General features: G+C 43.5%; 1 protein-coding gene across 1 annotated transcript in view; it reads right to left on the reverse strand.

The window, feature by feature from the left end:
• st8sia5 (ST8 alpha-N-acetyl-neuraminide alpha-2,8-sialyltransferase 5) overlaps positions 1 to 12,298 on the reverse strand; it is a 47,376-nt gene extending 35,078 nt beyond the window's left edge. Inside the window, exons 1-2 of the mRNA XM_060828934.1 lie at positions 12,285 to 12,298; positions 8,165 to 8,293 (exon numbers count right to left, since the gene is read on the reverse strand). Of these exons, the coding sequence (XP_060684917.1) occupies positions 8,165 to 8,293; positions 12,285 to 12,298 (143 nt within the window). The remainder of the gene's footprint in view (positions 1 to 8,164; positions 8,294 to 12,284) is intronic.
• Between the last annotated feature and the right edge of the window lie 9,065 nt (positions 12,299 to 21,363).

The following is a 21,363-nucleotide window of genomic DNA, read 5'->3' on the forward strand; positions in this document are numbered from 1 at the left end:
CCTAGTCTGCTAGAGCTCCATTTTGAAATATGGAAGGCAAGACCAACCAATGTGTGTTAAGTACAAGTTGCGCTGGCTTTTATTTCTGAGTTCTGGGAACACTTCACCTCCATCTCAACCAGCAATAAAGTTGGAGAGACTTCCATTCTCTGAGGACCTGGCTACTGAACTGGGCCATCCCTTACAACTTGACCTACAACTTCACATCAAGGACGAAAACAATGTAGCCAGTGGCTGTCAAAATCATGGTTGAAGAGATTCTGACTTGGGAAGTGAAGAATGAGACACTGTGGAAGGACATTGGATGCTGTCCTGGAGGAACTGATGGAGAAGGTTGAAAGGAGACAAGTTATCCTGTAACCACGGCTGGGCAAGGAAAACAGGCTATCCAGTCACAAAAGCAGAGACTGTGGAGCACGGGAAGAGCTCTAGGAGTTGACCATGGAATCGAGACTAGAGGGCATCACTATAATGACACAAGTTCACTAGCCTCACACAAGTGATCATGGTTAGTGAGTGCAACCAACTGCAACATTAGCCTCAGGTACTGATCAAATGACTGCATCCACATCATTCACCTAACAACCACTCTCAACCAGACTTCATATTTAACATTCATATGCTTCACCTCATCCCAATGCCCTTTGCACTGCTGCTAACCCTATACCCACATCTCATGGTTTGTCACTGCCAGTTATTCAACCACATCAGCTAAACAGAGTCTCAGTGATACATGGCATACAAATGAATCCAACCCAAACAGGACAGACATGTTTTCATGTCCTAACTCCTATACAAGAAATGATGCTGACCATTATTGGGACACCCATTGCCAAGGCCATAGCTAGGAGCAGGGCTGAAACTATCTTAGATGATGGTACCTTCATTCTGAAGGCCATTTCTCCCTCTTCCCGCAGTCTCTTCTGAGTTACGAGCAGAGGGTGAAGCATGCATCTCTTCCCTTCCCTCCCACTCTGGTCATCCTCAATCACTTCTCATCTTGCATTTTTTTCTCATTCAGATATCCAGGAGACTCACCATGCAGGCAATGGACCAACACCAAGAACAGACTGAAGGTCAGAGTGATAAAGACGACACAGCACTGTCATTTGATAAAAAAGTCATGATCACCAGCTCAGCGAATGACACAGCTATAGTTTAAAGGCTGGATAATCAGCAGAATCTGCAGATGGTGTGATACCAGGCACAGGGGTAACTAGATTACTAATGCAAGTGCAGGATACGTTGGTGCAAACTCAATGGGCTGAAGGATATCTTCTATGCTGTTTGACTCTATGAAGTTACAAGGTGCCTACTCAGCAGAGAGTGAAGTCCCATCTCCGAATCCAATGCATCATCCTCCGACATTTCCACCACCTACAATCAGACCTCACCACCAAAAAGATATTTCCTTTCTGACCCCTGTTCACTTTCTGCAGAGACCTTTCATTCTGCAACTCCCTCTCCGACTCTACACTACCCACCACCTTCTCCACCACACCCGGCACCTTTCCCGATAACTGCAAAAGGTGCAACACCTGTCCCTATACCTCCCCTCTCACCTGCATCCAAGGCCCGAAACAATCCTTCCAGGTCTGAGAGATTCACCTGTACTTCATCCAACGTCTTCTATTGAATCCATTGCTCCCGAGGTGGTCTTCTCTAGGAAGACCAAATGCAGACCCACGGACCAGTTCGGGGAGCATCTACGCTCTGTATGCATCAACCAACCCAACCATCCAATTGCCAACCATTTTAATTACCTCTCCTACTCTCCTGGAGATATGTTTTTCCTTGGCCTCCTCCCCATCACAGTAAGGCCAAACGTAAATTGGAGAAACAACACGATATTGGGAGTTTACAGCCCAATGGTCTCAAAATTGACTTCACCGGTTTCAAAATTCCTCCTCCCCCAGCCTTATCCCATATTTAGCCCTCATTGACCTGACCTTACACGTCCATCTTCCTACTCACCTATCTGCTCCACCCTTCCCAATCACAATAACTCCCTAACTGTATTCACTTATCACTATCCCACCTACCCTTCCCTCAGCCCCAACCGCAACCCCCCATTCCCCCCCACCTTCCTCTGTTTACTACTGGGCTCCCCTCCCCCTCCCCAGTCCTGAAGAAGGGTTTCAGCTCAAAATGTTGACTTCCCTGCTCCTTGGGTGCTGTCAAGAATGTGGTTCTGGAAAAGCACAGCAGGTCAAGCAGCATCCGAGGAGCAGGAGAATCGATGTTTCGGGCATTCCTGATGAAGGGCTTATGCCCAAAACATTGACTCTCCTGCTCCTCGGATGCTGCCTCACCTGTTGTGCTTTTCCAACACCACACTTTCAACTCTAATCTCCAGCATCTGCAGTGCTCACTTTCTCCCTGCTCCTCAGATGCTGTCTGACCTGTTGTACTTTTGCAGCTTCACATTTACTGGATCCCAGTATCTGCAGTCCTTCCTGTCTCAAAAAGAGTGATGTCTACATGGGATCTGCTGTGGTGAATGTACTTACTGTACCAGTAGTTCTGAGGGAAGCCAGCCCTGTAATCAGAATAGCCAGAAATCACTAAGGAAATTGCTCCTTAGTGTAGGAATAGCGAGCATAATGAACAAAAGAAGGAAGGAAAGTAAGTTAACCACTGACGAGGCCTTGACCTGGGGGTTACTGATATCGGGGAGGGGCAAGAACTGAAGTGAGAAATGGTTTCCCTCTGGAATTAAGAATCCAATGATGAGCATGAATCCATTGTCAATTGTTAGGAAAAAAACCCATCTGATTTACTAATGTCCTTTAAGGAAGGAAACTGCTGCCTTTACCTGTCTGACCTCCATGTGACTCAACAGTTGATTCTTAACTGCCCTCAGGGCAGCTGGGGAAGGACAATAAATGCTGGCCAATCCAGCGATGCCCTCATTCTGCGAATGAGATTTTTTTTCAAAAAGCTGCCTAGTTAAAAGGTTCTAACTTTGCCTACTTGAAGAAAACACAGTAACTGTCAGCCCACAAGTCTGTGTGAGGTGAACTCTATGAATGAGGCATCAGTGGGCTGCTGAATTAATAGAGCTTGACATAGCATGAATGAACATTTCCAGTAGAGGATCCAAACTACAGTGGAAGGACAGGGGTAGTGTGTAGCACAGTCATTACTATTTCTTACAAAACATTATGGATGTAGCTTTAATGGATGTTCTATAAAAGTGTTCTATAAAAATATATCTGGCTGTAGAACACGGAGACATCCTGGTGTAATTACATATTTACCCCAACCATCACAGTGAGATTTAGGCATTATTGGCAGAGTTGGCTCATCTCCAACTGGCGTTGACACCACCTGCATGTCTGGAGTCACACGTGGACAAAGTACGAATGGCAGATTGTATTCAATAAAGAATATTAATGAATGAAGAGGGATTTTACGAAAGTTGATGATAGTTTCAAAGTTACTATTAGAGACTAGTTTTTGATTCCAGACATTTTTAAAACTGAAGTAAAGTTGCACAAGCTGCATCCCTTGGACCTTAGCCAACATCCTTGGAAAACTTGTCCAACAACATTGTCAGAGCTGAAAATGTGTTGCTGGAAAAGCGCAGCAGGTCAGGCAGCATCCAAGGAGCAGGAGAATCAACATTTCGGGCATGAGCCCTTCTTCAGGAATGAGGCTGAGGCTTTCTCCAATAACACTGTCATGCCATCTCCCCAATAGTAGCAGACATTAAATTTCATAAACGTTTAAGCTGTGGTATATATGTTATGCACAGAACAAGTTAATGTTAGAAGAAGAAAATCAATCATTAAATGGAGACAATACCGTGGAGTAATGAGTGAGGATATGCAGATAGAGCTAGCCCCAGGAATGTGTAGCATCCTCTGAAATGTCCGATACTTGGGAGCCTTTGTACTAGATGGGAGTGAGAGCTGTAGTTCTTTTTGAAGGTTTACACTCCATCCGTCCTGACACAAATTCACAAAGGTTTTAAAGGAATAGAAAATTCACAGGAAAAATGCAATTCAGGAAAGGATTTTACGTACATGGCCTTGATTTTGCAGTAAGAGGTTATTTCTGAGTCAATTTAATAACTTCCTCAGCAGACTACATGAGCATCATTAAATTCTGGAGTTGGAAAACTGCTGCCTAAGTTGCTTGTGATACTTCTCCACAAGCTTTGCTACACTGCTCAACAAGAGATTCAGAATGCAAGCACACAAAAGGTGTGAATAGGGAGAAGCTAAATAGGCTGGGGCTATTTTCACTGGAGCGTTGGAGGCCGAGAGATTACCTTAGAGTAGTTTATAAAATCAGGAGGGGCATGGATAGGGTAAATAGACAAGGTCTTTTCCGTGGGGTGGGAGGGTCAAAAACTAGAGGGCATAGGTTTAAGGTGAGAGGGAAAAGATTTAAAGAAAGGAACTGAGGTGCAACTTATTCATGCAGAGGGTGATACGTGTATGGAATGAGCTGCCAGAGAAAAAGTGTTGGAGGCTGGTACAATTACATTTAAAAGGCATCTGGATGGATATATGATTAGGAAGAATTTTTAGGGACATGGGCCAAATGCTGGCAAACGGGACTAGATTCATTTAGGATATCTGGTCACTGTGGGTGAGGTGGACCGAAGGGTCTGTTTCCGTGCTGCATATCTCCATGACTCCATGGCAGACTGAGAGAAGAAATCAGGGCTTTTCCATTCATATGTAAATAATCTTTTTAAATGATAGGATAAGTCTTAACATATGGAAGTGCATTTTAAGTGCCAGGGAAGTTGTTGGGAAGATGTTGAGTCACATTCTTCCTGACTTTAATTATTTTCTAAACTTTTTTACCTTTATCTTTGCCTTTTTTTTTATCCTCTTTTATTTCAGTAAAAGCTGTAGAGAGCAGGAGAGTTCAGCCTCAGTTTTGGTATGTAGTACTGGGGGAAGCAATCATCTTGTGGTATTAGCATTGAACTGTTAATCCAGAGACCCAAGTAATGTTCTGGGACCTGGGTTTGAACGCTGCCACAGCAGATGATGGCATTTGATTCCAATAAAAATCTGGAATTAAGAGTTTAATGACGACCACAGATCCATTATCGATTGTCCAGAAAATCCCACTTGGTTCACTGATGCCTTTTAGGAAAAGAAATTGCCATCCCTACCTGGTCTGGCCTATATTGGACTCCAGACGCACAATGTAATTGACTGTTAACCACCTTCTGTGCAATTACACATAGGCAATAAATGTTGGCCTGACTGGTGACACCATCACCCCATGAAAGAATAAAAAAAATCCTTAAGTTTCAGGTATTCATCATTTCAAAGAAGAAAAATAGCTCAGCTGTATCTCACTGACCTTCAATGGTACCATCAGTGGTGTTCTCCTCAAGTCACTATCAACATATTGGAGCACTACTGATCATTAGTCATAGAGATGTACAACACAGAAACAGACCCTTCAGGCCAACTTGTCCATGTCGACCAGATATCTTAATCTAGTCTAGTCCCACTTGCCAGCACTTGGCCCATATCCCTCCAAACCCTTCCTAGTCATATACTCATCCAGATACCTTTTAAATGTTGTAATTGTACCAGCCTCCAGCACATCCTCTGGCAGCTCATTCCATACACGCATCAACCTCTCCATGAAAAAGTTGCCCCTTAGGTCCCTTTTATATCTTTCCCCGCTTACCCTAAACGCATGACCTCTAGCTCTGGATTCCCCCACCCCGGGGAAAAGATTTTATCTATTTATCCTATCCATGCCCCTCATGATTTTATAAAACTCTTATCTATAAGGTCACCCCTCAGCCTTCGACGCTCCGGGGAAAGCAGTCACAGTCTATTCAGTCTCTCCCAACAGGGGTATATCCTGGCAACATCTTTGCAAATCTTTTCTGAACTCTTTCAAGTCTGACAACATCCTTCCAATAGGAAGGAGATCAGAACTGCAAGCAATATTCCCAAAGTGGCCTAAACAACATCCTGTACAGCCGCAACATGACCTCCCAACTCCTATACTCAATCCTCTGACCAATAAAGGAAAGCATACCAAACATCTTCTTCACTATCCTATCTCCTTGTGACTCCACTTTCAAGGAGCTATGAACCTGCACTCCAAGGTCTCTTTGTTCAGCAACACTCCCTAGGACTTTACCATTAAGTGTATAAGTCCTACTAAGATTTGCTTTCCCAAAATGTAGCACCTCACATTTATTTCAATTAAACTCCATCTGCCACTCCTCAGCTCATTGGCCCATTTGATCAAGATCCCATTGTAATCTGAGGTAACCTTTTTCGCTGTCCACTACACCTCCAATTTTGGAGTCATCTGCAAACTTACTAACTATATTTCCTATGTTCATATCCAAACCATGTATATAAATTACAAGAAGTAGTGGACCCAGTACCAATCCTTGTGGCACTCCACTTGGTCACAGGCCTCCAGTCTGAAAAACAACCTTTCCCCACCACCCTCTGTCTTCTACCTTTGAGCCAGTTCTGTATCCAAATGGCTAGTTCTCCCTGTATTCCATGGCTGGATCTATCATATCAACACTGTGGGTATTATAGTAGGGCAGAGGTCATGTACATTGCAATGATTTGCTAAGCTCCCACACCATCAAAATCTAACCATTCATCCATACATGGGAGTACATATGAATTAAGAGAAATAGGCTAACTAACCCTTCCAACCTGTCCTGCCATTCAACATGACCAAAGCTTATCCGATTGCCTCTTCTTTCTCATATTCCCATTGTGTGACCAGATGGGTACAACTGCAACAATATTGAGATGTTCAACACTGTTTGAGGCAAAGTGGCTCTCATTATTTTGTGGCTGCAGCATGCACAATGTAAAGAACACATTGTAGCAACTTACTGCCAGTTCACAGTCACTGCAGCAACTTACTGGAACTATGCTGTCATTCCTTCACCCTCACAGTGTCAAAGTCCTGAAATCCCTCTTCCTAACAGCACTGTGATGTCCTTGTACACCAAGGACTGCAGCAACTTAAAATGGCAGCTCCCTACCACCTTCTCCAGAGCAAGTGGGGATGGTAATAAATGCTCACCCGGTCAGTGCTTCCCACATCCCATGAACTAATAAAAATTTAGGAAGATTACATTGTCATTCATAATACAAAATAGCCATCTGACCTGAGTCACAAAGGTGTGCATATCCCATTCCAGAACCTGGAGTACAAAGTTCAGCTTGACATTTTTGTGCAACACAAGGGGAGTACTGCACTGTTAGAGGTGCCAACTTTCATAAGAGGCACTTCAAATAGTTGCAAAAAATTCTAAGACACTATATTAAAGAACAAGGAAAATCTCTGGAGAGTTTTCACCAATGTTTATTCCTCACCCAACAACACTGAATCAGGCTGGCTGACCAATATCATACTTCTCTCTGGAACACTGCTGTGCACAACTTGGTTGCCCTGTTACCAACACTACAACCAACAGTAATTACACTTTCAAAAAGTGCTTCCTTGATTATATTGATGTCATGAAAGATTTCAGATTAAATGCAAGTTCTCTCTCCCTTTCCCCTTCCACTGTCTGTCAATTTTTTTTATCACTGTAAAAGGACAGACACAGTAATATCTTGGAATTATGATCATTTCAAAGTTCCAGTCCAAGTCACACACTATCCCAGTTTGGATAGCTCAGCGAGACAATATCCTGAAATTCCCTACCCATTATCATGAGGGCCGTATCACCACAGTTCAAGATGAAAGACCACCACCACCCTTTTAAGGGAGTCATATGGGCATTAAATGTAATCTTGTGAACAATGCAGATAACTGACCCTCAACCAATATCTGCAGTCAGGATTTCTACCTTATATGCGTCTCAGAGCACTGAATAAAAAGTATCATTGGGCTTCACTATGACAATGACCACTGTGGAAATATGCTAAACTTTTCTGGCTCAGATCACAGATGGGGATATTGGATTTTATGAGTGGGAGCAGAGACAATCATACACAAGTATGGCATCATGCAGATTCTGGCCCCAATGCAGTCATTTTACAAGAAAAATCATTGAGATAAAAGTAAGCAATTGCGATGAAATGAAACTTCATCTAATTAGGGACTGCTGTGCCATCCAGTTCTTTAAATATATAAACCGTTAATTGTCAGCTATTGGAAGGCAAAACAGATAATTAACAGAAGTTCTTACCTTTTAATATAGTTCTTGCCATACAAAATCTGCTGCAGCAAAGTGACTATTGCAAAAGAACAAATAAATATGAAAAACAGGGTTCTGTTTCCCAACAGATCTCTTCCAGAGGGATCTGAATACATATCTCTCGGAGGGAGAGGGTCGTGGATGAGTACTGGTGTCTCTCTGGTCTCGTTTCAAGCCCTCTCCTGGGAAATCTCCGATTTGCAGTAGTTGTACACAGTATATATTTCTAAAGAGCAGCAGTTTTATCTACTGTTCCAGCGAAAGCGAGGCGCCGCTCTGCGTTCAATTAAGTCCCATCAATCGCCCAACTCTGTGATTCTGTCCGTTCGCCCTTGAAATCTGTTGTCGCAGATGACTGAATCTTCTTAAAGCTGTGAAACCGCCAATTTTAAAGAGAAATAAGTTCCTCCCACTTTTGTAATAAGATTAAAATCGCAAAAGAAAATATATTCTTGACGTTTCAACTAAACAAATTAACAGATTTAAAAGAGGTAGGGATATATGCTTCGGGTGTAAGGTTTTAATTGTAAACTTAATCGAGAGAGGCAGTTCCAGGACAGAAAGCGGTCGCTCGGAAACATTGTTTTATTTTCAGACGCGGCTGTGCTGCCGGTCTCCAGCAGCGTCTCCAGCTGCCCCCCTCAAATACACACAGGTTCTCACTGCAGAATGACCTCCAGCCGCTCCTCAATTCAACTGCTCAATCCAACCTGCAACAACATGCAAACAGACTCCAGTTACTTACCCCGCCAAATAAAACCGTATGTTGATATTAACATTTGAAAATAAGCCTTTAAAAATGATAAACCAGTCCACAGTTGCAATCCAGTTAGCTTCTGTATCTCGTTTCACATTGCGCTGCCTTTCCGGTATGCTCGCCACTGCTTTGTCGATCGAAAGCCCTCGGTCTCCCTCAGAATAATAAACAAGGTCACTAGCGCATCTCGTCAAGGACAGAGATTAGCCCCCCTTTCTAACACACACATCCACCGATTCCACCGCCACACATGTATTCCAGTTGGGCCAACTATTTAATTGGTATACAAATTAGCATATTTTAAATTTGCTTCCACCATGCCACTAAAAATAACGGCGAACGATTACAAATGATCTTCAAATAAAAATCCAGGGTGCTCAAGTAACAAATGCTCACAGAACACTGTCATAAATTAAATGGTTGAATTATGCAGCACTAAATATGCATGAATGTGCTACAGAGCATGGGAGTTTACGAATGACTGTTGTTGGCGTTAGTCTACTCCACATCATGAAATTCCATTTCTAGTTCCTGCAATATTATTGAAGTGGAAGTAGCATTTGTAGATATCTGACATCTCTCTACACGATTTGGAGGTGCAGGTGTTGGACTGGGGTGTACAAAGTTAACAATCACACAACGCCAAGTTATAGTCCAACAGGTTTATTTCGAAGCGCTAGCTTTCAGAGCGACACTCTAGTTGTCACCCACCTGATGAAGGAGCAGCGCACCGAAAGCTAGTGCTTCCAAATAAACCTGTTGGACTATAACCTGGTCATAGAGTCATAGAGGTGTACAGCACGGAAACAGACCCTTCGGTCCAACTTGTCCATGCCAACCAGATATCCTAACCCAATCTAGTCCCACCTGCCAACACCCGGCCCATATCCCTCCAAACCCTTCCTATTCATATACCCATCCAGATGCCTTTTAAATGTTGCAATCATACTAACCTCCACCACGTCTTCTGGCAGCTCGTTCCATACACATACCAGCTTCTGCATGAAAAAGTTGCTCCTTAGGTCTCTTATATTTTTCCTCTTTCATCCTAAACCTATGCCTTCTAGTTCTGGACTCCCCCACCCAGGGAAGTCCATTTATCCTATCCATGCCTCTCATGATTTTATAAACATCTATAAGGTCATCCCTCAGCGTCCAACAGTCCAGGGAAAACAGCCCCAGCGTTTTCAACCTCTCCCTATAGCTCAAATCCTCCGACCCTGGCAATATTCCTGTTAATCTTTTCTGAACCCTTTCAAGTTTCACAACATCCTTCCAATAGGAAGGAGACCAGCAGTGTACGCAATATTCCAAAAGTGGCCTAACCAATGTCCTGTACAGCCGCAACATGACCCCACAACTCCTGTACTCAGTACTCTGACCAATAAAGGAAAGCATACCAAACACCTTCTTCACTATCCTACCTACCTGCAACTCCACTTGCAAGGAGCTTTGAACCAACACTCCAAGGTCTCTTTGTTCAGCAACACTCCCTAGGACCTTACCATTAAGTGTGTAAGTCCTGCTAAGATTTGCTTTCCCAAAATGCAGCACCTCGCATTTAACTAAATTAATCTCCATCTGTCACTTCTCAGCACACTGGCCCATCTGATCAAGATCCCATTGTAATCTAAGGTAACCTTCTTCGCTGTCCACTGCATCTCCAATTTTGGTGTCATCTGCAAAATTACTAATTATACCTCTTATGCTCATATCCAAATGATTTATGTAAATGATGAAAAGTAGAGGTCCCAGCACCAATCTTTGTGGCACTCCACTGGTCACAGGCCTCCAGTCTGAAAAACAACCCTCCACCATCACCCTCTGTCTTCTACCTTTGAGCCAGTTCTGTATCCAAACAGTTGGTTCTCCCTGTATTCCATGAGATCTAACCTTGCTAACCAATCTCCCATGGGGAACCTTATCAAATGGCTTACTGAAGTCCATATAGATCTCATCCACTGCTCTGCCCTCATCAATCCTCTTTGTAACCTCTTCAAAAAACTTAACCAAATTTGTGAGACATGGTTTCCCACTCAAAGCCACATTGACTATCCCTCAGATGGCAACGAAACAGACTACAGATGGGAGGTGAAAGATCTGGAAAAATGGTGTACTGAGAACAGCCTAGCTCTCAATGCCAGCAAAACCAAGGAACTCATTATTGACTTTCAGTGAGATATCATTCACGCTCCCCTACACATTAACAGCATAAAGGTGGAATGAGTGGAGAGTGTCATTCCTGGAAGTGGTCATTCACAACAAGCTTTCTTGGACTTCATGTGGGCACACTGGTTACAAAGGCCCAACATTGTCTCTTCTTCCTCAGGCAGCTGAGGACATTTGGCGAATACCCTTGCCAACTTTTATAGGTGCGCCATCGAGAGCATTCTGTCTGGATGTATCACTGTTGAAAATGTGTTGCTGGTTAAAGCACAGCAGGTTAGGCAGCATCCAAGGAATAGGAAATTCGACGTTTCGGGCATAAGCCCTTCATCAGGAATGGATGTATCACTACCTGGTATGGCAACTGTACCATTCAAGATCGGAGATGGTTACAAAGAGTGGTGAACTCAGCCCAGACAATCACAAAAGCCAACCTCCCATCTATAGAATCCATCTACCAAGCCCGCTTCAAGAAAAGACCGCCAGCATTCTCAAAGATCCATCCCACCAGACAAAGCTTTTCACTGTGTCTTGGTACACGTGACAATAAATTCAATTCAGTTCAATTCAATAATCAGTCCTTGCCTTTCCAAATACATGTACAACCTGTCCCTCATGATTCTCTCCAACAACTTGCCCACCACTGACATTAGGCTCATTGGCTTATTGTTCCCTGCCTTGTCATTATCACCCTTTTTAAACATTAGCCAACCTTCAGTCTTCCAGCACCTCACCTGTGACAACGATGATACAAATTTGTTGTGTGATTTTTAACTTTGTATATCTCTACATGCCTGACTAAAAACAAGGCAAGGACAACAGGGCACTGGCACCCTCATAAAGGTTGGGAATAAACAATGCAGTGGCTGTTTAGCTCATCATGTTTGCACTAACTATCAACGTTCCCTTTAAGTTCTGAGGGTCTGCCCATGCCGATTGGCGCTGACTGCCGGTTTCGGAAATTGCTGCCTTGTGTGGACTTCAAAGGTTCTGGCAGACCAAAACAAAACCAGATGAAACGTTCAGCTATCCAGCAAGCATTATGGTTTAATACCATGCTCCTGTCTTGTCCTGTACCCTTGCATATTATTTCTATTCAAATATTCATGTAATAATCTCTTAAAAGCCTCAATTTAATCTGCCTCCAACTCACTTTTACACTCTAACTACTTATTATGCGAAAAAGACTTTTTTCGTACCATATTTGCTAGTTTGCAAATCACTTTAAATCTGTGCCCTCTTAATTCAAACCTTTCACAAGCAGAAACAGTTTCATCCTATCTCCTCTATCCAGGCCCCTCATGATTTGGAATTTTTTTTGTCAGATCTCCTCTTAGCCTCCTGCTCTCCAAAAAGAACAGCATCACTCTCTCCAGTCTATTCTCATAACTGAAGTTTCTCATCCCTAGAACTATTTTTGTCAATCTCTTGTGTTCACATTCTTTCTATAGTGGGGCATACAGATCTGTACACATTACTTTGGTGAGGTCTAACAGTGTCTTGTATAATCATAGAATCCTGACAGCACGAAGAGAGGTCATTCAGCCTATAAATCTACTCTGGTCCACTGAAAAGCATCTCACCCAGACCGCCCACCCCAATCATCCCACAGCCTAAATACTACAGGACAATTTAGCATGGCCAGTCCACCTAACCTGCAAATCCTTGGACTGTGGGAGTAAACCAGAGCACCCGATGGAAATCCAGACAGACACAGGGAGAACATGCAAACTCCACACAGTCAGCCAGTACTAGAATTGAACCTAGGTTCCTGGTCCTGTGAGGCAGCAGTGCTAACCACTGAGCCACAATACTACCCAAGTTCAGCATAACTTTCTTACTCTTGTACTGTATGCCCCTGCTGATCAAGCCCAGAATATTTCATGCTTTATTCACTGCTCTCCACTTGTCCTGTTACCTTCAATGATCTGTACACGTTCACATCCAGGTTGCTCTGTGCCTTCAACCCCTTAAGTGTTGTGGCCCTCCTATTTTGTACTTGCTGCCTGTGTTGTTCCTACCAAAATCCACCCTGAACTTAATGTGGCAACTATTTGTCTATCCTCACTCCACCAACTTATCTATGTCCTTTTAAATGTCTGTACTGGCTGTAAAAGTCACAGTGCTTCCAAGTTTAAAATAAATCATAAAATTTGAGATTGTGTCCTACACATCAGATCTAAATCATTAATAGATATCTGGAAAAGCAAGGGATCAATACTGACCCTTGGAGAACTCCACTACAGACATTTCTCCAGCTCGAAAAGTAAATATTGATCACTATCTTTCCTATTATTCTGCCAATTTTGTATCCTTTTCCTTTTATTCCATAACCTTTCTACAAGTCTGTTGAGTGGCACTGTAATTACTGCCTTCTGGAGGAGGTTAGAGTGGATGAATGCTTAGCTGAGGAGCTGGTACAGGGGAGAAGAATACACATTTTTGGATTATTGGAATATTTTCTGGAGTATAAGTGACCTGTATAAGAAGGATAGGTCACATCTGAATTGGAAGGCAACTAATATACTAGTGGGGACATTTGCTAGAGCCTTCAGGGAGTACCTAAACTAGTAAGTGGGACACAGGGATCGGGGTTGGAGAGTGATTGGGGTGGAATTCAGAAAGATGGAGAGAAAAGGGATCAGTCCAAGGCTGGTACAGTTGGGAAAAGGAGCAAGTCAAATAGTCAAGGCAAGCAGGAGTAAAAGAGAGAACGAGGTAGGACTGATAAATTAAAATTGAATTTATTTCAATGCAAGATGCCTGACAGTAAGGCAGGACATGGTTGGGAACATAGGACTGGGATATCGTAGCTAGTACAGAGACATGGCTCAGGGATGGAAAGGATTGGCAGCTTAATGTTTCAATATATAGATGCTAATGGAAGGATAGAAAGGGGGAGGGGATCAAATGTGGAGGGGATGTGGTGTTTTTGATAAGGGATAACATTACAGCTATACTCATAGACAATATTCCAGAAAGTATCCCCAGACAAGCTATTTGGATGGAACTGAGAAACAAGAAGGGATGATCACCTTATTGGGATTGTACCACAGACCCTCCAATAGTCAGTGGGAAATTGAGAAGCAAATTTATAAGAAGATCTCAGTTATCTGTAAGAATAATAGAGTGTTGGGGGATCCAAGATGGTGGCAATCTGAAAGGTCTGTCCTGCTGATCTCTGCACCACAGCTCAGACAAAGTCGTGCTTTTACTCTCCCCACTTAAATTATTTTGGAAAAATTCAATAATTAAATACTGGTGGAATCATTATAAAGCTTTTATTTTCGAGAGAAGATGACTAAAAGTAAAGGCACGGCTAAGTCCCAACACACAGGGTTTTCCCTGGCAGTGTCAGACACGCCCACAACCACAACTGTGACCACAGCTTCAGCCTCCTCTGCAACTCCACTGGAATCACTTACCCAACAGACCTTGGCTGTTGAGTTTGTGAAGTTCAGGGAGATGATCGAGGTGTCGATCGAGGAGAATTGTAGCAGGCTGGAACACCGTGGGCGGCACGGTGGCATTAGTGGGCGGCACGGTGGCACAGTGGTTAGCACTGCTGCCTCACAGCGCCTGAGACCCGGGTTCATTTCCCGACTCAGGCGACTGACTGTGTGGAGTTTGCACGTTCTCCCCGTGTCTGCGTGGGTTTCCTCCGGGTGCTCCGGTTTCCTCCCACAGTCCAAAGATGTGCGGGTCAGGTGAATTGGCCATGCTAAATTGCCCGTAGTGTTCGGTAAGGGGTAAATGTAGGGGTATGGGTGGGTTTCGCTTCGGCGGGTCGGTGTGGACTTGTTGGGCCGAAGGGCCTGTTTCCACACTGTAAGTCTAATCTAATCTTGGCCATGCTGCACAAACATGAGCAGGAGGGGCTCGGAAAGTGAATGAAGGAGGTCAAATGGCGGACTGCAGCATTGGAGATGATGATCAAGTCCTTGACTGAGTCGATCCAGGCCCTCAAGAAGTAGGTCCGAGCCTTAACCAAGCAGATTGACAAACTTGAAAACAGAGGTCGGGGGAAGAACATCCAGGTCATCAGGTTGCCAGAGGTGGAAAGTGAGCAGCCAGTATGTTTTTTTGAAGTCTGGCTACTGCAATTTCTTGGCTGGGAAGCTGAGGCGGGCTGCATGAGGATGACAGACCTCACTGGGTTGCGGTGTGCAGACCCAGTTTTGACCTGCATCCCGCCCAGTCCTAGTGCAATTTCAATGCTACAGGAACAAGCAAAGAGCAATGGAAGCTTCCAGAATGGAAGGGAAGGATCCACAGGGTTTGATTTACAAAGAATCCAAGAAAATGTTCTTCCAGGACTTTTCTGCGGCCATGATCCGTAAAAGGAAGCCCTTTGATGAGGTGAAGAGAAGACTGAGGGACCTGCGAGGTATGGGATATAGGTAAAGTAGTGTTACTTCTGCCATTATAATTACTTATGCAAGGTAAATGAACTCACACCAGTGTGTAATTATTTCAACTTAGAGCTGAGTCAACTAGAATGAAAACTATGTGGAGGAAAAACATAATTGTTTTTGTATTAGCTAAAATTGTATGCAAGAATGAAACAGGACTGTAAAACAATGGTGGATGTCACTGACAAATAGATAAGGGGCTGTGAGGATGTAGGTTAAGCCAGAATAGCTTGTACAAGCAGTAGTCCTAAGCATCTGTTTCCCACTTTTGCAGAAACACAGGAACAAACCCCAATTAAAAGGCCATAGGGATCAGTATGGCTGGCGAAAGCACAGATGGAGGGAATAGATAATGGTGAAGAAAGGATGTACCTAACAATGAGTCACAGTGGGATGTGGTCAAACAGCCTTGAGAGGCCAGAAATAAGCATTTTGACACAGACAGGGCCGGATAAGGCAAGAGATAAACAGGAGTAATGGGTGCCGGTCTTAGAGAAGTGGAAGATGTAAACGGTGAGGAGCAATGGGATAAAAAAAAACCAAATTACATAAATATTGTGTATTTGTTGAATTCAGGGTGTGTTTGTCCCTGCCTTGTAGACAGTGAACATTGCACCCACTTGCAAGTGTGAAATAAATGACACTACTGATTCAGATCTTGTCTCGGACTGAAATTATTGAAGTGAGTGAGCTTTGTTTCTCACATAGGTAACTGGCAGTGCTTCATTTTACTTATGATTAGTCTGTACGCTTGTTCGATTCGTCAGTAAAAGCAGAAAACCTTTGGGACGGATGAAATAGACAGGATAATCTAAAGGATATGGACAATCATGATTAGATTAGATTCCCTACAGTGTGGAAACAGGCCCTTCAGCCCAACCAGTCCACACCGACCTTCCAAAGAGTAACCCACCCAGACCCATTTCCCTCTGACTAATGCACCTAACACTATGGTCAATTTAGCATGGCCAATTCACCTGACTTACACATCTTTGGACTGTGGGAGGAAACCCACACAGACACAGGGAGAATGTGCAAACTGCACACAGACAGTTGCCCAAGGCTGGAATCAAACCTGGGACTCTGGAGCTGTAAGGCAGCAGTGCTAATCACTGAGCCACCATGCTGCCATGTTTTCTCTTTTTCTTTTGTATGTGTCTCCTTTTCTTAAAGAAAGTGTTGTTGGATCTTTTTCTGATGTTAATTGGGGTTAATGCATGTTTGGGGATGGGTTGAGTGCTCACTTTTAATGTCTTTGTTAATAGCACTATGTTTTTTCTTTTGCTTCAGTTTGGGGTGTGGCTTAAGCTGCAAGGAGTTATGGAAGTGTATGGGAAATGTGTAAGCGCCCCCCTGTGGGCACTGGGTAGAGTCGCTCAATAAATGCCTTTTGTAGTTTGTATTTTTTTAGATTAGACACTTACAGTGTGGAAACAGGCCCTTCGGCCCAACAAGTCCACACCGACCTGCTGAAGCGCAACCCACCTAGACCCACTCCCCTACATTTACCCCTGCCCCTAACACTACGGGCAATTTAGCATGGCCAATTCACCTAACCTGCACATTTTTGGACTGTGGGAGGAAACCGGAGCACCCGGAGGAAACCCACACAGACACGGGGAGAATGTGCAAACTCCACACAGTCAGTCGCCTGAGGCGGGAATTGAACCCGAGTCTCTGGCGCTGTGAGGCAGCATTGCTAACCACTGTGCCACCATGCCGTCCATAAAGTTGTTGGAGGGAATCCTAAGGGACAGGATGTATATGTATTTGGAAAGGCAAAGGACTGATTAGGGATAGTCAACATGGCTTTGTGCATGGGAAATCACGTCTCACAAACGTGATTGAGTTTTTTAAGGAAGTAACAAAGAGGATTGATGAGGGCAGAGTGTAGATGTGATCTATATGGATTTCAGTAAGACGTTCGACAAGATTCCCCATAGGAGACTGATTAGCAAGTTTAGATCTCACGGAATACAGGGAAAACTAGCCATTTAGATACAGAACTGTCTCAAAGGTAGAAGACAGAGGGTGGTGGTGGAGCATTGTTTTTCCAGACTGGAGGCCTGTGACCTGAGGAGTGCCACAAGGATCGGTGCTGGGTCCACTACTTTTTGACACTTACATAAATGATTTGGATGCGAGCATAAGAGGTACAGTTAGTAAGTTTGCAGATGACAGCAAAATTGGAAGTGTAGTGGACAGAGAAGATGGTTAAAATCTTCAAGGAGAAAGTGAGGTCTGCAGATGCTGGAGATCAGAGCTGAAAATGTGTTGCTGGAAAAGCGCAGCAGGTCAGGCAGCATCCAAGGAACAGGAGATTCGACGTTTCGGGCATAAGCCCTTCTTCCTGAATCTCCTGTACCTTGGATGCTGCCTGACCTGCTGTGCTTTTCCAGCAACACATTTTCAGCGAAGAGGGTTACCTCAGATTACAACAGGATCTTGACCAGATGGGCCAATGGGCTGAGAAGTGGCAGATGGAGTTTAATTCAGATAAATGCGAAGTGCTGCATTTTGGGAAAGCAAATCTTAGCAGGAGTTATACACTTGGGAGAGTTGCTGAACAAAGAGACCTTGGAGTACAGGTTCATAGCTCCTTGAAAGTGGAGTCACAGGTGGTTTTTGGTAGATGTAGTTTTTGAAAGTTCTGTTAGTTTGTTAGGTGTAGTAGTTTTAGTTTGCATTGTTTTAGGCTTTGTTCATACTCGGCGATTTTTAAATCGAATTCTGCCTCTCGGAAGTGCAAAGGTTGTTGCAGAGTGTTATGGCTAATTGTAGTCTCACATGGTGTACATGGTGAACATTAAAGGGAGTCACTCCGCCGGTCAAGAGGAAGAAGGTACTCTTGAGTCTTAAAAAGGAGAGGGTTGATACTGTCCTGTTGCAGCAAACTCACCTTGGTGAAAAGGGTCAGTTTGATCTGGTGTTTCATCAATACTAACAGTAGGGGAGCCGTCATACTCATTTGGAAGAATTTCCCATTTAAGTTACTAGATCATATTAAAGATGAGTATGAGTGGTATTTTGAATGTTTATTGTCCTCCGGTGCACCCCCTTAAATTTCCGATAGATGCATTCTCCAAATTGATTGCCCTTGCGACATATTATTATAGGGGGAGATTTTAATTTTCTCATGGAACCTACGGTGGTTAAAATGTTCAAAGACCTCCCAAAATATTCTCTGCAATCTAAGCAACTAGTTGATTTATGCATGGAATTTGGACTGGTGGATGTTTGGAGGCGTCTCCACCCTACAGATAGGGACTTTTTATTTGTTTCTAATCTGCACAAGTGTCATACATGGATTGACCTATTCACAGCCTGTTTTTGGATTTTGTGATGTCCTGCGCAATTGGGAATATCACCATTTCCGATCATGCAGCAGTATATCTAGTGGTCAAGATTAAGGGCAATGTAGCAGGTTCACGGGACTGGCGAAATGACCCCTTTAATCTCAAGCTCAGTAAGTTCATTGAGTATTTTTCTAATGAGTTTAAAACATTCTTGGCTATTAATTCAGATACGACTAGAAACCCTTATATTCTCTGGGAGACTATTAAGGCTTATGTTCGGGATAATTATTTCTCACTTTGCCAGTTGGAAACAACAGAAGGGAGAGCAACAACACCTGCTTGAGGCACGACTGAAGACAGCTGAGACGCCACATTTTAATAGGGCATTGGTGGCCAAGTTGCAGCAGGTCACAGCTCTTCGGCCCACCCTGAATTCCAAGCTTACACAGACAGCGAGGAAGGAAAGTTCCTTTGCGAAACAAAGGTTGTTTGAGCACGGTGATAAATAGGGCAAATATCTGGCTAGGAAAAAGAATGCCCCCCCAATCTATTATCTCAATCAGGGAAGGGACTGAAATTCTTGTGATTCTAAGAAGATCAATGCTGCATTTCAGAGATTTTACTCCAAATTATACCAGCCAGAAGGCTGTGAGGACAGATGGTTTAAGATGGAGTCCTTTTTTAGGAGCCTGGATCTTCCAGGAGTGACCTCCAAACAGGCGTCTCTCCTGAATTCTTGATGAATGGCTTATGCCAGAAATGTCAATTCTCCTGCTCCTCAAATGCTGCCTGACTTGCTTTTCCAGCGCTACACTCTTGTCTCTCCTTAATGCCCCTTTAACAGTGCAAGAGAAACAAGAGGAAGTGAAGCAGCTTCAAAGTGGAAAGGCGCCCAGCCCTTATGGTGTATCTAGTGAATTTCACAAAGAATTTAAAAATATATTGTCAGGGCCAATGCTAGACATGATACAGTCATGACTGCCTCCCACTATCCATGAGAGAGGCCAATATCTCTCTCACCCTTAAGAAAGGGAAGAGCCCAGAGGACTGTGCTTTATAGGCCCATCTCGTTTTTAAATTCTGATTTTAAAATATTGTCCAGGGCTCTCTCACTAAGGCTGGAAATGGTGTTGCCTTCCATTGTCAAAGAGGATCAGTTGGGTTTTATAAAGGGCCACAGATCCTTCAAATGGTCCAAGTGTGTCAGCAACGATCGTTTCAGAAATTAGTAATCTTTTTAGATACAGAGAAGGCATTTGACTGGGTGGAGTGGCCATATCTTTTTTACACCCTGGAATGGTCTAGGTAAATTCTTTATTAGGTGGGTAAGGGTTCTTTATAGCGATCCTCTGGCTGTAGTTCTCACCAATGGATTAAGATCCAGTAATCTTAGTATCTGTAGGGGCAGTCGCCAAGGTTGTCCCCTCTCACCTCTACTTTTTACACTGGTGATTGAACTGCAGCAGAGGCTATCCGTAGGGATCCTAACATAACTGCCCCAGAATGAGTTCAAAGACACATTAGATCACATGCAGATTACGTTTTTATCTTTTTGTTGAAACCAGTAGTTTCTGTACCCCATTTGGTACAATGTATTAATTCATTAGGCTTCCTTTTGGTCTATAAGATTAATTTTTCCAAATCGGAGGCTATAGGGGTCTTGGAGGTATTCTTGTTACTCCCGTCTTTGATCATTTATTTAAGGCAAATTTTATCCACTTGCTTGGCTCCTCCAATAGCGTGGTTTGGCTGAATGGCCCTTACTAAAATGGGGCCTCATTCCTCATCCTTCCTCATTTGCTCTACCCTATGTGATTTTTCCCAGGCAAATATTAGGAGATTTAATTTCTGGTTTAGTTCTTTTATCTGGCACCAGAGGCCCCTTATTAAGCTTGCCAAATTATAATTGCTCCAAGAGCTGGGAGGAGTAGACCTCCCGAGTATTAGAAGATATCAATTAAGCTCCCTTTTATCTTTTGAGAGTAACTGGGGTTGCGAAGACCCGGCATCAATATGGTTGGATATTGAGGACTCCCAGGCAAAGTGTCTCCTTATTAGTCTGTTGTTCTTAGATAAAATGAGAACAGTTGTGGAGTACTGTTGTAATCCAATAATTATTAATACTATCAAAGCGTGGAAGGCAATGTGGCAGAGTGAGGGTAATATATCTAAAACTTCTTTTCTTACCCCAATGGTTGATATGCCAGGATTCCAGCCAGAGATAATGGACCCAGGGTTCAAACTCTGGGTAGTAAGGGGAGTTTCCTGTTTGGGTGACTTATTTAAGGGTGAAACATGATGTCCTTTGACCAAATAAGCCACAAGTATGGATTATCCAGCAGAGACCTTCCTTGTTTTTTTCAGATTAGGGACTTTATTCAAAAATAAACCATGCTCTTGACTGACTTTTACAAACTGGATACAGAGAAGAGGGTGCCCCTTACCAAGAGCACTCTCTCAGTTAGTACTCTTTATCATCTGTTAGGGATGGTCCCTCGGATGATATTGAGCGACTATGTGAGGTCTGGGAGAGAGAGTTAGGAGTTGAGATGTCCTCGG

This window comes from Hemiscyllium ocellatum, chromosome 1 (assembly GCF_020745735.1).
Source record: "Hemiscyllium ocellatum isolate sHemOce1 chromosome 1, sHemOce1.pat.X.cur, whole genome shotgun sequence".
Lineage (NCBI taxonomy): Eukaryota > Metazoa > Chordata > Chondrichthyes > Orectolobiformes > Hemiscylliidae > Hemiscyllium > Hemiscyllium ocellatum.